Source organism: Polyodon spathula, chromosome 14, assembly GCF_017654505.1.
Source record: "Polyodon spathula isolate WHYD16114869_AA chromosome 14, ASM1765450v1, whole genome shotgun sequence".
NCBI lineage: Eukaryota > Metazoa > Chordata > Actinopteri > Acipenseriformes > Polyodontidae > Polyodon > Polyodon spathula.
This window is the reverse complement of record NC_054547.1, coordinates 12,220,675-12,235,692: the sequence shown is the minus strand read 5'-3', so window position 1 is coordinate 12,235,692 and position 15,018 is coordinate 12,220,675. Positions and strand designations below refer to the sequence as shown.

Sequence of the window (15,018 nt, the reverse complement as noted above, 5' to 3'; positions counted from 1 at the left end):
GGAGCATCTGTTTTGCTTGCAGGGAGGTAGTGGAAAGCAGGTTTCAACAGGTGAGTGTGTTCAGTGATTATTTTAAAAGGAAACTAGTAGCACTGCATTCATAGCACGGCTAAACTGAATGCCCATTCTCCAATAAAGCACGATAACTAAATTCTTTAAACAGCAAAGAGGGAGATCTGAACAACAAACACTTAGCGTGTATACAAATAGATACTATATGAATATAAAGTTAGATACAAATTAACAAATAAAAAAATAAAAAAAACATCAGCTGTGAGATTGAAAAACATGATACAACTTAAAAAGACGTAACTGGGGCAAGAAAGTTACAGTTGCCCTTTTAAGAGTTGGTGGACCTTCAAAGTATTTTTGTGTGTGTGTGGCGGAAGTTGCGCTGAGATTTTTTTTTTCGTTTCTTTGACTTGCGCACTGTGAGGGTGTTGTCTCCTACTTTTTTTTCCAGTTTTTCGATGGCGTTGGTGGAGTCGAACTGAGCGAGCGAGAGGGAAGAAGACCACAGGAGGAGGAGGAAGCGTATTCTTCCTTGCACTGGCTTCATTTTTTTTAAAGAAAGTTAAGAACTCCTAAAAGGCAGCTGGATTTTTCTTAAAGCACTGGCTTTACGTTTTTTAGTTTATTAATATATTTGTTAAACATGCATTGGCTAACTCGAATTGTAAGTGCATTGACTTGTTTGGCTGCGTGCAGCTATGGTGCTATGGATGAATGTGTGGACGACTCAAACAGACCCCAACGCTGTATGCCGGAGTTTGTCAACGCCGCTTTCAATGTGACTGTGGTGGCTACCAACACTTGCGGGCAACCGCAAGAAGAGTACTGCGTACAAACCGGGGTAACGGGAGTCACCAAGTCCTGCCATGTGTGCGATGCCAGGGACCCTCGGCTACACCACAGCGCAGTCTACCTCACAGATTACAATAACCAAGCAGACACCACCTGGTGGCAAAGCCAGACCATGATCGCTGGCGTCCAGTACCCCAATTCCATCAACCTAACCCTACACCTTGGTAAGGCTTGTTCTTTTTACTCTTATTGTTTTAAAAACAGTTTGAAATGCAGTAACGCATTGCTTGTGCAATGTTGGTGTCGCCTTCATTAGCTACAATACAACATGTCAGTTGTTCATTTAAAGTTGTGTTATTAGTATTTATTTATTAAGGTATAGGGGTGTTTTTTTTTTCTTGTTTTTTTTTTGGTAATATCTGAGCCGATTGTGGGGTGGAGTTTTAGTTGGTAGGCGAAGTAACAATATAGGCTTTTCACATTGCTAGTACTGTAATGTATCTAACGTGCAGTCATGTCACACTGCAAAACTTTTTTTTTTTTTTCACGTAGTTGAGTTGGTTAACCAAAAGCCATTCATACAATTTTTGTCTCCAATCTCTTATGCCAGAAATCCCTGTAAATGCATAAAAATGTTGATAGTTTAGGCTAGAATGTTAAAACTTGATCTACTTACTCACAATACCCCATTCCCTCAACAGTAAGCGAATGACCTGGGAAATAAATGGCTGTTACTTTACCAAAAACATTCCTTAGGATTTCGGTTCAAACAAAATCCACTTTGTTAAAAGAGGTATTAAAAAAACAAACACAAAAAGTAGACTGCCTCCATCAATCATGTGCTAGCCTCGTTACCTTAGAAAAGCAACACATTACACCAGAAGAAAAAAGAAAAGCTAAGTGTCGGAGTAAATTTATTTTTAGAAATTAGCTTGCAAGAATGGCCACGGTCATACAGCTGGAAGTGAATTTCATTTACAGACTAGCAGCGCCTAGATGAGTGCATGGAGATTTCAGAATCTGTAATAATTAAATCATGCGAGTCTGCATTAAATAAACAGTCTGGAATTGCTGAACAATTCAATGGTTCGGTGTTCTCTGGTATTTGCTTATGCCCCGAGGGGGCGAAGTTTTATATACATATTTACAAAGACATTATTTACGTTTTTCAGGTTTCAACAAGAATACATTAGGTCTCAGGCCTTAGTCTTTAAGGCCTCTGTAAATTACAATGTATGCAATCTACTTTCTTCTTTCTCTTGTATTTTCTATTTTTTTTTTTTTTTTTTGTTTTAAATTGATTTGTTTTGTTAACACATATCCAGTTGCCAATGTGGGACCATGAAAGTTACTCCTAATCCGTTTTTATTACTTAAACTTTAACGTGACAAAAAATGAACCCATTGCAAACAGCCGGTGAATTGTGGCTTTTAAACTACAGAACTAAAAGTACAAAACAAACAAAAAAAAAGTGACACAAAGAACAGTGATATATAACATTTTTGGTTACAGTTTTGCATAACCCTACATTACATTTTGTGATGCGGCCAGACTTCTTTAATTTAGGAAACTTTGAAATTAACATGTCCTATACATTACATATATTAACTTCATAAATATTCCTTTGGGTTTTGTCTGTTTTCTCTGTTACAGTACTTGCTTTTAGATGCACTTGGGTGAATAGTTCTAGAATGGACCCGTAAAGGGTATCCAGGGATATAATGGGAAAAGAGTATGTCTTTTTGGGGATGTCTGTTTGGTTTAGCAGCAGATAGTGCTGATACATTCCTGTTGGGGTCTGGCTTATACCAGTGGGATAGCTTTCTCACACCCTTTCAGTTTGTCACATCACCCAAGTGCTGTAAAGTGCCTGGAAACAGGTTTGTGGCAAACTAACTGCCCCTTTGCAGTTTAACATGGAAACGATTAGAAATGCAGACAACCTTCTGATAAAGCGGACCTCTCAAATGTTTTAAAGAAAAATTTTACAGGGCTAACTTCACTGAGTAAAATTAAGCCAGATGGCGCAGAAACCATGTTTTAAGAGGTGGAAATGACTGGTAATAACATGGTTTGATTTTGGCAAATTAAAGGGATTTTGTTTTGTACTTCTCTGTAAAGCCCATAGGGTGGTTCTCCTGGTTTAAAGCATAGCCACATGGTGTCCTGGCCGTGCAAAGTCTTCGCTGGGGTTTCTGAAGGGGGTGTCTCATTAGCTGTGGCGCTTCTGTGGGTTAGGGAGGCAGAACTGGCAGGGATGGTTTCTCCTTATCGTGCTACAGCGAACTCTTCTGGCTCTGTGCCCAGGGAGCTCAAGAGCGGACACCTGCAGGGCTGGCCTTTGTTCTTCATAGGCCAGTTGCTCGCTGACATCCGCTGTCGAGTTCCTGTGTGTAAAAGAGGAAGCTGGCTGGGTTGTGGGATTGGAGGACGCCCACTGAACCTTCAGTTCTCCTGACCAGTGTGGGGAATTGTGGCTGTGAGGGGAAATATAATTGGACATTTCAAATCGGGGAGAAAATTTCTGGTAAAATAACTGGGCACACTAAATAAATAACAATAAAAAAAAAAAAAACTTAATTGTTCAGAAGGCTTAGTTTGAGGTGCTATGCAGCCCTTGTGCAGTGACAGTATGCAAGCCATGATTATTTACCTGGGGTAATTGTGTTAAAGAATGTCCTTGACAAGTTTCTTCACAATTCACCTGTATGTAGTAGGGGTAGTGTAGTACAGTGGGACATAAACATAGCAAAAGTTAAGGAGTCTGCAGCTTACTGTAATGTTTCTCTGAAGATTAGTTGCGTTGTAGTTTAACTACTTTGTTTTAAGCTCAGTTTTTATTAGGTGTAGTCACAGGTTTGGCTTGAAGTATGTGTCTGGAAAGACTGAAGCAAGGTTATTTTCACCCATTTGAAAGGTTAAGCTCCTTGTTTGATTTAAGGTTGAACTCTATAGCTATGTGACACTGTTTAGCGCTGCTTTCCAGAATAAATCTATTTTTCTCTTTCAGTGGCCCTATAGAAGCTAACTAGAGCTTTTGAGCAGCTGGTATTGATTTAGGTCATTGTAAAATGTGGGTTATCCTCTACCCACAATGTTTTTTTATGCCTTTGTGCGTAACACACAACTGAGAATACTATTGACATATTCTTTGTACATGTTGAAATACTGTGGTTAATAATGTTGTGTATTTAAAAGATTTTCTTTACTCGTTCCTGCTTAGACAGAAACAAGTCCATGCTCAAGTGGTATTAATACTTTTACTTTGGCTAATATTTTTAGCTCCATGATTAGTAAAAAATAACTTTCGTTGCTTAGGTCAGTGTGTTTAAGGAGCCATTGCACAGATCAGTTCGAATGTTTTTATCTTCTGAGAATAGGGGCGATAAATCCCTATGTTGTAATTTGTTTCTAGGTGTGTTGTGCATATTTTTTTCTCTATTGTCAACTAAAAATGAAGTAGAGAACATATCTTAACTATTTTTTGCAACCTCACCCATTTAAAACCACAATCCTAGGAAGACCTTAGTCTGTCGAATTTATCCCCAGACATGCCTTGACCTTGTGACACTTTGTGTGCTGAACTTTGAGTGACCGATAGCTTGTCCCCAAAATAACTGATGAACCCAAAGGGGTCTCATGGTCAACCAACATTGTGTCCCTTGACTTTTCTCTTTGTGGATTTAAACATTCCTGGTGTGAAGATGTATTTTTATACACCTGTGCTAACAAAGCAGATGTTTTTGGTGGTTGTTAACATTTAAGCATGATTAAGATATTTGCATAGCTTATAAAGACTTGAAAATTGACTTTTTTTCATTGCACACAAGTGTATTCATAGGCTCTTGCATGCATGTAGTCCAATTTCTGTATTCGTTTTCTAATGAACGCATCAGTGTTTAAACTGAACAGAACGCGCATTTGGTTGACAAATGTAAATATCTGAAGCTTTGAGCTGAAGGGGGGGTAATGGGGCTCCCACTGTTTTCTGTAAGTGGTTTATACAGGTATGTTTTATTTAGTTATCTTTTCAAATGGAAAGTTCAGGCTTAGACAGTTCTATACACCCTGTAGATTTTGGACAGTTCTCTTCTGGAGTGCTGATTGGATTGTCAGAATTCCAAAGGCAGGGCATCATAAGTGATGTCATTTCACAAGCCAAATCCATACCGTAAGAAGCTGTATTTATTGTATCCAAAGTAATGTATGTTATGGATGAAGACCAAATTCAGGACAATATCAAATTATTATTTTTTTCTGTGATTTAAAAAAAAAACTAAAAAAAAACTAAAGATTGCCTTTTAATTCTGACTTATTTAGAGCTGATCTTTACCTGTACCTCGTAATACATGCAGGTACCTCAATTACCTTGAAGTACCCTTTAGTTGTCTGTTATCATCATATACTACAGTGTCTGTGAAAGGAACACTTATTACATAATTCTGTCTTTTAAAATATGCATTTGATTATGCTAGCAGGTTTATGAATACTCTAGTGACAAATGGAGAGAGTGTGGTAGAGTAGCCCATCATTGTTTATCTGTTTTTTAGAAAGTTGTACAAAGAAACGAAAGCCTTCCTTTTAAGATGTAATGGGATGGTTTAAATTAGAAATTGAAAACTTAAAGTTTGTGTTCAGAATTATTCCAGGATGCCCACACCTCCTGAGTCTAAGTCCTTCATATTCTACTAGCTGGTCACTCAAAAGTTTGATGGGAGAATTTTATTTTATTTGTGCCTGTCCACTGATTTAAGTAGTGACCTGTACCCTGTGGCGAATGACTCCTGGTTTATTTGAAACAAGTATGAAGTCCTGCCAAAGTTATCTGTCAATTTTTATAAAAACCCCACAGTCTGTGTTTCCATGTCAAGGTAACTTGTGTCCCGTTCATGAAAACTAATTAAGGAAATAGCTATTAGTCCTATTGTATAATGAATATTCTGTGGGCAACTATCATAATGTAATGCCCACAGAATAGAATATCTGTTCATATTAATGTATTCAAAAGGACTAGTAAGTTATAGCTTAATGCACTGAAGGTTAAACATACTGTACATCTTAAGTGTTTGTTCCCAACAATGTCACTTCAGCAAATGAGTGACCTTGTAAGAATATATTTTACATTGTTGGTAAAGGGTCAGGTCTATGGGATTGCTTGTGCTTGCTTCCTATTATCACGCTACAGGCATGAATTCACTGATTAAATTGTTCGCATTACGCGAGCCATTGAACTTCTGCTTCGTAAGCAAATTGATATTGTGGAGGAGGTGGCGTGGGGAGTGGGAAAAGAACATTAGAGCCACGAATCTGTCCGAGTCAGCAGCTCCTCTGAGCAACAGTGGCTGAGAGTTGCAGCTACCCATTTTCATTCAGCCTCTCTTTCCTGCTGATAGATCCAAAGAGGAAGGTCTGATAGCTGCAAGTCCTCTGTTGAAAAACAGTGCAGAGTGAAACAACATTGAGGGCTATGAAATGAATCATTGGTGGCAGTTTGATCAGCCCCATGTGATGATGTGATTGATTTGACCATCAGAGATCTATCAGTACTGAGAATCCGGAAGCAATTCTGGGAAGTACAGATGCAACGTCTGCCTGCGTAACAAAAGCCTGGAAAGCCCTCACATGAGAATAAAGTCTGAGCTTGATTATCTGGGATTGTGGAAGGGTTGTATAGCCTGAAGCAAGCCTAGACTCGCCCCTTTTTTTTTTTTTTTTTGCACATGTATGTTTTGGTTCTTTAGAAGCTGCTGTGTCGCAAACATGATGTATTCCAGAGCATGTTTATCTGGGAGTGGTGGGGAGCAAAAAGACAAAAGATTTAAAATTCCTGATTATTTTTTTTTTTTTTTTTTTTTTTTTTTTTTTTACAGTGTATGAGAAAAAGCAGGTTTAAAAAAAGACTGGTTTCAGGATTGAGATAAACCGTGCAAACTCCTAGCAGTGCAATCATCTCTGAGGGAATTCTCAGGAAATTAATGGTATCAATAAACAGTATAACTGTTGATGTGGAAGTAAGCGTATTAAAATAAATCCCTGAGATCTTTCAGTATAAAATGAAAGGTAGACATTGAAAGGACATGTCATGGAAGAGCATTCTAACATTGCATGAGTCCTGACTGGAATGAGGGATTTGGCTGAAATGCCCCAGAGCTATACACTGTTGTAGTTGTACAGCTGAAATTCCTGCACACATGGCTGTTCATGAAAGGAATCTGGGGTCCTAATGAATCTACCAACGTTCTTGTAATACCCATCATGTAACATCTGTGCATTTTCAGGTCCTTGCAGTTCAGAATACAATACAGTGACTACTCATGATCATTAAATGAAAATGAACTAGTTCAATATCGAATGGGCTTTTGTGTATAATAACATGGTATGCGCTAGATACAGAGATAGAACATTAAACTACTTTGGTTTATTTTCATACAGCATTCAACATTGCACCCCCTTTTTTTTTTAAACAAAAAAGAGAAGATGGTAGAAAATGCTTTGTGAATATGGCCCAATAACCTAAATGAAGACTTCAGACCTAATTTAATTAAGAGTAATACTTGGTTAAGATGTTTCAATAAAGGATGCTGTAACTTCCCGCTATTTTACACAAACTTTATAAAATTACTGTTCAAGATGTTACAGAATGCATCTGTTGTTCCTGTCAAGCATCCACACAGCAAAGTGGTTTAATGGATTTGTAGAGCTTATATGGAAGCTGAATTCTGGCCCCAGTTCAGGAGTTTGTTTAGCTGTAGAAAGAGGATGCGGTCTCTGTAAGGAGTTCTTGATAGCTGAGAGACCAGATGTATTTAAACAAGGTAAATTCCATTGTCAAACAGATGCATACCAGAGGCTTTCTGTCAGGAGGTCACTGTATAAACAAGCAGCCCTCAGGATCAGGAGGTGGGCATTTCTTAAAGATGACGAGGGTGTGACAGTAATGGATTCTCCATTTTTGTTTTTTGCATCCCCTTCTCTTTAATATCCCACATGTTTGCTCAAACAGGACCCTATTGTTGCCACATGTTTTTGAAAATGGACTCTTGGGGGGGATGGTTTTGCAATTTTGGGAATTAAATAGCAAATGTTATGTAATGTAACTGTTTAGTGTTCATTATTGATGTTGGTGGGTTGTGGGGAAATTGGCTTACGATTTTCAATTACTCAGTTTTAGGCTTGCCAACATAGTAAGAGCAGAGGCGTTCCTGCATAAAAATAAGGAACTGGAAACTTTTAGAAAATTAAGTATCTCTGCTTAGTACTGTTGCTGGCACTGCTTAATTAATGGATGTAACAAATCTTACAAGATCTCTGGCAGCAGATATATAGATAAGAATGCACTGTATGCTGATTTGTGTGCAGTAGTGTGATGAATGGAACCAGGAAGTATGGTAGATTTGCGGCAGTGACCATTTATATTGTTGTCTGACCACAGGCTGTGGGAAACTTCAAAAAAGCTAGCTTAAAACCCTGATTAGAACGCTGTCCACAAAGTGGGGGCTGCAAGTTCTGGGTCCCCCACTGACTTTCTCAAGCTGCTCATCAAAGGGTCTTGTCATTTCTAAAGAGTGACCAGCTGTTACAAATTATACCGATGTGAAAAAAATGTGAGGTAAGACCCATTAAGTGCTGAAAGGAATGATCTCGGCCCTGGAAGCATGTATTTACACAGCACCGTTCCAGGTTTACTGGAGTTCAAACAGGTGTGTAATCTGATCTAAAAGTCTGCGGAAGGTGGTAAATCGGTACTGACTTAGCTTTGTACAGGAGAGGTGTTTTTTTTTTCTTTTGTTTTTTCTCTCTCTCCCTTTAAGAAAAGGGACAAAGTTTGGGGGAGGGGGTGATGTTCTACAGATGTGCCATCTGTGTCTACCTACATGTAAATGTGCCAAATCAAACCCCATTTTTCATTTTGTTTATGACCATGTTGAAGTTCAGTACTAGTACTCAAAATACATTTTGTTTAAACTGTTGTACTGCCATTTGATATTGGCTTCTCAGAGACTCCTTGCAACTGTTTACGTCAACACATTTTGGCAGTCTTTGGCAGATATGAGGCATCCCCGGGGAAAAAAAAAAACAATGATGTTAAACTGGTTGCTTGAGTTTGTTTAGAACAGACAGTTTATATTTTTATATACGTTATTATTAATGCACATTGAGAACAGACCTTGCCTCATAAACTGGAATATGTGCCAACCCATGTGTGTATTTGGTAGTAAAATGATTGAATCCCATAAAAAAAAGTACATGGGTTGCCCAAGAAATAATGAACACAATGCTTGGAAGTTTGTGACTGGCAAACCAGATAAAAAGTCCAGGTCAGGTTTGTTTTTTCTTTGTTACCCAGTTTGAAGCACTTACAGGAAACAAGTGACACCCTTGCTTTAAATCTTGCCTGAGGCAGCTTTGACCTAGTCCCAGGATAGCAATCGAGACATCCTTCCTGTGGTCTGTAGGTTTAGTAAGACTACTGTGAAAACTGGGGTTAACCATGCCGTGAGTAATAGTCTGAATATGTCAAATCAAGTATATGATAGTATAAATCAAGTAACAGATGGAAACGGAATGTCTAAAGTAAGTTTTTCTTAATGTTGATGTTTGAACCTTCACTGAGATCAACAGCCACTTGAAAACAGGGCAACTGTATTGCATTTATCAGTTATGAGGACAGAAGTGTTTTGTTTGTAAAACCCAATGTTAAGTTAAAGAATCTAATTTATGTTGTTTAAGGGTGGACATGTGTGGTGTTGATATGATCAGGATAGGCCATGTTTTACATTGGTTGTTCCGTTTGATCTTCCATTTCAATGTGAACTGAGTGTTGAATAAATGTCAAGGCTGTCCTGGTGTATTTTATTATACAGTGCTCTCTCGCTGTGATGCGGGTCTCAGGTGACACTATGTGAGCGTTATAACAGAAGAGTGTTATAAACTGGGGAGGGTGGCTGCAGGAAACACAACAGCATACATCTGACTGAAATACAAACTAAAATAACTCCCTCTCTATAATGCACATATAGTGAAGCTAAAATGTATCTTTCCGTGAATTAACCATGCATAAAGCACCATGTAATCAACGCTATATTTTTACAACAAAAAAAAAAAAGGTAACGTTCCCATTCGCGGATCATTTTAATTAACAGTTTAGTCTAAACTATGGTAGGGAGTTCAGTTCGAAGCAACAGACAAGCCAACCAAGTGTGAGAAGGCGAGTGGGTCGAGAGAGGGGAAGAGGAAATGGGCTCGCCCCAGATTCAGCTGCCGGAGAGGGGCTGAAGCGTCTCGTCTCCAGGATAAAGCTGCAGCTCCTCTCGCAGCAAAAAAGTAACATTAAGAAAGATAACCACGCAATAGGCCTAATATGTATTTAGCTATAAAACGAATGCTGAATAAGATGTCTGTTATAAAGTGCCAGCGCAGCTTTTCTTCAGTTCAGATACTGTATCAAAAGGGAGACAGGAACGGAAGTTAGACTGAGAAGTTGGTTACGGTTTGAACACTGGTACTGTATTTACTGTAGAAATATTGCATGAATCACTAGTATAGGGAATTGGGGGACATGCTGTAGGAGCGTTATATCCAAGAGAGTAGCGGGGTTCTCAAAAAAGTGTTATACATCCCAACGTGTTGCTACAACTGTAACATACCTGTAATTTTTCTTTTCATTTAACATCCCAACAACCTTTTTTACACTTTACTTTCAAGTCTGATTCAAAGTTGTTTTCAAAATTGCCACTGTATTGCACTAGAGTTTGAGATCTGCCCTCTAAATCACTGCAATTATAAAACAAAAAACAAACATAAGTGCTCTGGGTTTTCTGTCCTGTATCATGAATTGTTGCTGTGTTAGCTGTTTCACAGTATGGGCAATAATCCTTACATAAGGTGATCATATGGCTCAGTCTTCAGCGGAACAGTTCAGGCACTGTCCCAAACTGTCCTGCTGAACACAGGGCCATATTGTCACCTTATACTTGCACTATCAGTGCACTGAGCGACTGCTTTGAAAATGTCTTTGAAACAGAGTTTGTTATAAGTGTAAAAAGTTGTCAGGATATTAACAATGAAAAGAAAAATTGCAGGTATGTTATTTATACAGTTGTAGCAATACGTGGGGACGTGTATTTTTCAGAACCCCACCACTTACTCTTTAAATGGTAAATGGTGAACATAGCTGAAGTGGTGATGTAGATGTATTCTCTTTTGAAGGGGGGGGTGGGGCAGTTAGCATGGTGGTGTTTCTAAAAGGCCGATTGTAGCCTCCACAGGACCTCAAGCATTAGAGGTATCTGCCGTGTGTCTGTTAATAGCACCCCTTGGTCTCTGCTTCCTGTTCCTTGCTGTCACTCGGGCTGAATTTATATACTTAGGGATTCCAGTAAAACAGACTTGTCAATCTGTATCAGAAAGGGGAGGAGTGTCTCTCTGACTGGTTTTGCTGACGCAGGTGGAACTTTACTAGCTGCTCAAACCTCCTGCCTCTTTACTGAGTGGTCAGTTGAATGCATCACAGTACATAGAAGCCAGGAGCCGAAAATCCCATCTGCAAATGAGGTGGAACATTAAAGTTAGACTGTCAAGAGTTTCACTGACATATTTCAATATGACATGAAAAAAAGAAAACCCACTTTATCATTTTTCCCATTCCTTTTTTCTGATCTGCAGAGTAAAGCGTCTCCAGAAAAAACAGAAGGAACTTGAGTTACATTGTGTGCATTTCAATATTGCTTTACTTTTTCTAGCCTTGTTAAATAATTTGAGCAAACTTCCAAACTAGTAGAAGGCAGAACAGAAAGGGAGGGTTTAGACTACCATTAGTAGGGAATTTCTCACTGAATGGTCACATGTTTTTTCTCTTTTCAGCACTTTGTTGTCACTGTTTCCTGTGGACAGTTTTTTGCTTCCGAGACACTGCAAATTCATCCCCAGCATTGTTAGATGGCTTTGTTTGCCTTCAGGCTTGGGAAATCTAATCTTCCTTCAGCTTTAACTTTTTTCTAAGCTTTGGGAAGCTCCTGTTTTCTGTTCGAGGAAGGTTAAGGAGTTAATGCATGTGGTTTTGTTTGAGAAATGAAGGCGGTGTCAAATGAGACTACAATTCTCTCAAATTTTGAATGTGTGTTTTCAATTCAGCTTGTGTTGCCTGTCTGTGTGTTATGTCTTTGATCATTTCTTCTTAATGTCTGCTACAGCATTGAGGGGGGTGGGGAGGTTCATTCTATGGTTACATTCGTTGAGTTACAGAAAGCCTATGAGTACAAATATGAATTCCGATTGCTAGTTATGGGTTTGATTTTTTTTTAAAATTTTTTTTTTTTTTAATTATCTTAAACTAATTTCTCCTCAAATTGCGTTCAAAAAAATAACGTCGGTGATCTAGGTTGAAAATTGAATTGGCTACCTAGATATCAAAAGCATTCTAACCCATAGATAATCCATACTTCCCGAGAGGCATATCACAACATGTCCTCTGGAGGAAAACAAAAGTCTCCCAGACACAAGATAAACAAGTAAAACATTTGAAATCCCAGCTGATGGCAAAAGTAAACAGTTGGCAATCTAGCTTTAAAAAACCAATTAGATTAACACAAAAGTCTTATATGTAAAAAGAAAGAAAGAAGAGCCAGAGACGAAACAAAGCTGTGTCTTTAATGGCAAGAGGCATTGAAAGGCAAAGAAGACGCTGCAGCTTTAATGTTTCCGAATTTTCATCGGCACCCTTAAGGTTGACTCGACCCAAAACATTGATGCCCACACAATAGCTGCTGCTGTTTTTTCTGGCCTGAGCAGATGCTGAGACAGGACTAAGCAAAGCTGTGAGCTTCACTTGCCCTGCTGAAATACAATGTGGTGTCTGACACCACATTTCCAAGTTTAATGTGCTGAAAAGTCAGAATCTTAATAGATCACGTGTCTGTGTGTGTGTGTCTTGGGGGTTGGGGTGAGCAGTGGGATATATTTATTTTTAAGTTGTGAGAATCGGTGATCCTTTTTACATCTCTAAAATTTGCTTTTGTGTATAAATTGTTTTTTTGTCTTTGGGGAAAGGCCTTCATTTTCAAGCTCTTTTTTAGGTGAAAATCTACAGTCCAGTCTTCTGAGGTGAAAAACCAAACTACTTTTTTTTTTTTTTTTTTTTTTTTTTGACCAGCTGATAAATGAAAAAAGAAGAAATCCCCTCCCTTGGGTATCAAAGGCTTGTAAAAGTAGGGATTAACTTCTGGTCCTACAGTGTCATTTTACTTTCATTTTAACAAATGCAGTCCATGAACTAACAACAAGATTTGGTGTTAATGGATACCCCCCCCCCCCCCCCCCCCCCCCCCACACACACACACACACTTTTGAATAAAATGTAATTCGTTTATCGCTGAATGGGGATTTGAGTTTAAGAAAACCACATTCAATTGGCTTATAAGGAAACCTTGGTGAGCCACTGGAACGCTGATCCTCCCTTTGACGCAGTACAGATTGAACAACGTATGTGGATTGATTCTGAAGCGGTGTGGTGTAAACCGAATAGGACTCTTTTCCTGAAGCCGAGAGCATTTGTATATTAAAACCTCACTGTGCAGTTGCTCGCCATCAAGAAACAGAACATTGTCCTAAATTACACTGGGGAAATGCACAAAGGCTTTTGTGTGCTGTGACATCATTGGGTGCCTCCCTCGTTTTACTGGTGTGATCTTGGCTTGGAATAGAGCTGCATCGTTCTCCCTCCTGGTTACGATCTGTTGACAATGACATTAAATCAGCCCCATCTGACACAGACCCAGTTACATCTCAAATTGGACTCATCTTGTCTGGCAACACTAATATTTCAGCAGCTTTTTTTTTTCCCTTTTGTGCTGTTGAAATGCTGTGTTTGTGATTGGGGTGGAGGGATTGTAAGGTTTCTGTGTTCCAACTGAGCACTGTCGTGTGTGTTCTGCTATTCCATCCAGTGAGAATAACAGACAGATACTGGGTACGCTAGCTCTCGAGAGGATGTGTGTTGATAAATGGATGACTTGGATGAGTTTAGAAAATAGTTTAGTATGCTTTTGCATAGTGGCAAGTTAACGTAGTGCTAACAAATCTTAGGCTGTTGGAAGTGTGAAATGTTTTGTTGTTGGAATAGACAGTAGGAATCCCTCTCAAACAATGCTTTATAGTACCGGATGCAAAAACTTCTGTTACTTGAGAATCAAAAGGTTATTTGTTTATTTTTTTTTATCTGTTCCATTGATTCGGTGCAAATACAGGACAGTTATTCTTGCAAATGTAGGGACAATTGCAGAAAAGATCTTAACTGCCGGATTTGACCGTTTTGATTCTTGGGTGACGAAATGCAGGATGTTCTAGTTTTCTTGTGAACGCTTGATTCTCACCCCATTCACACTTGCGATTTTAAGGCAGCCTAGGGCCGCTTCAGGGCTGCCTTTTTGTTTTACATTTGGGGAGGGGCAAACAACATGCAAGGCTTTTTTTTGTGTTTGACAATAACCAAGTCAATACACAAACCATACATAAATATTAACACTTCGATGGTAATGTGCTGTTTTGTACTTCATGCAGCAAGGCTGTAGATTACACTCATAGACAGATGATTGTAGAACACATGGGAAGCACTAAACATAAATTGAATGAAATGATATATAAACAGCAGCAAACTTGGGATTCTTTTCTGTTTTCAATGCCAGCGTCTCACAGCAATGTGGCTGGAGAATGCTGCAGCTCTATTTTACAGTAGTCGTCGGGATGATGAAGACTGAGTTGAACTAACATGATTTTTTTTTTTTTTTTACAACAGGGAATGTAATGTTTGAAGGAAAAAAAAAAAAAAAAGTGTTATTTAATGGCACTGGTAAGCTTGTAACTTGGTTAGAATTTGAAAGTGTAACAATTTGTATTCACTGTAATATTTAAATGCCTGTTATTGTGATTATTATTGTTAATGTTATTCTACTGACCCTAGAGCAATAGTTTTATTCTGTATTGTGCATGTTGTTGAGCAAAGTGCATTTGATATGACAGTGTATTGCTATAACTGGATTAGGGCGCTTCCCTTCATGAAGTTGCCATAGCTATATGTGGAACAAAGGTTTTGTTATAGCCATGTGTTAGGTAATCTTTCAAAAGAAGGGGGAATGGTTAGGGACTAGAGAAGTAATGACAATGATAATAAGGAGTAAACAATAGAATAGTTTAACGGTCGTGTTTGTAAACATTATT

General features: G+C 38.6%; 1 protein-coding gene across 1 annotated transcript in view; it reads left to right on the top strand.

Annotated features, from left to right (window-relative positions):
* Window positions 1-461: 461 nt before the first annotated feature.
* Window positions 462-15,018, top strand: part of LOC121326663 (laminin subunit gamma-1-like) — a 60,221-nt gene continuing 45,664 nt past the window's right edge. Inside the window, exon 1 of the mRNA XM_041270011.1 lies at window positions 462-1,028. Coding sequence (XP_041125945.1) covers window positions 656-1,028 — 373 coding nt within the window. The 5' untranslated portion in view covers window positions 462-655. The remainder of the gene's footprint in view (window positions 1,029-15,018) is intronic.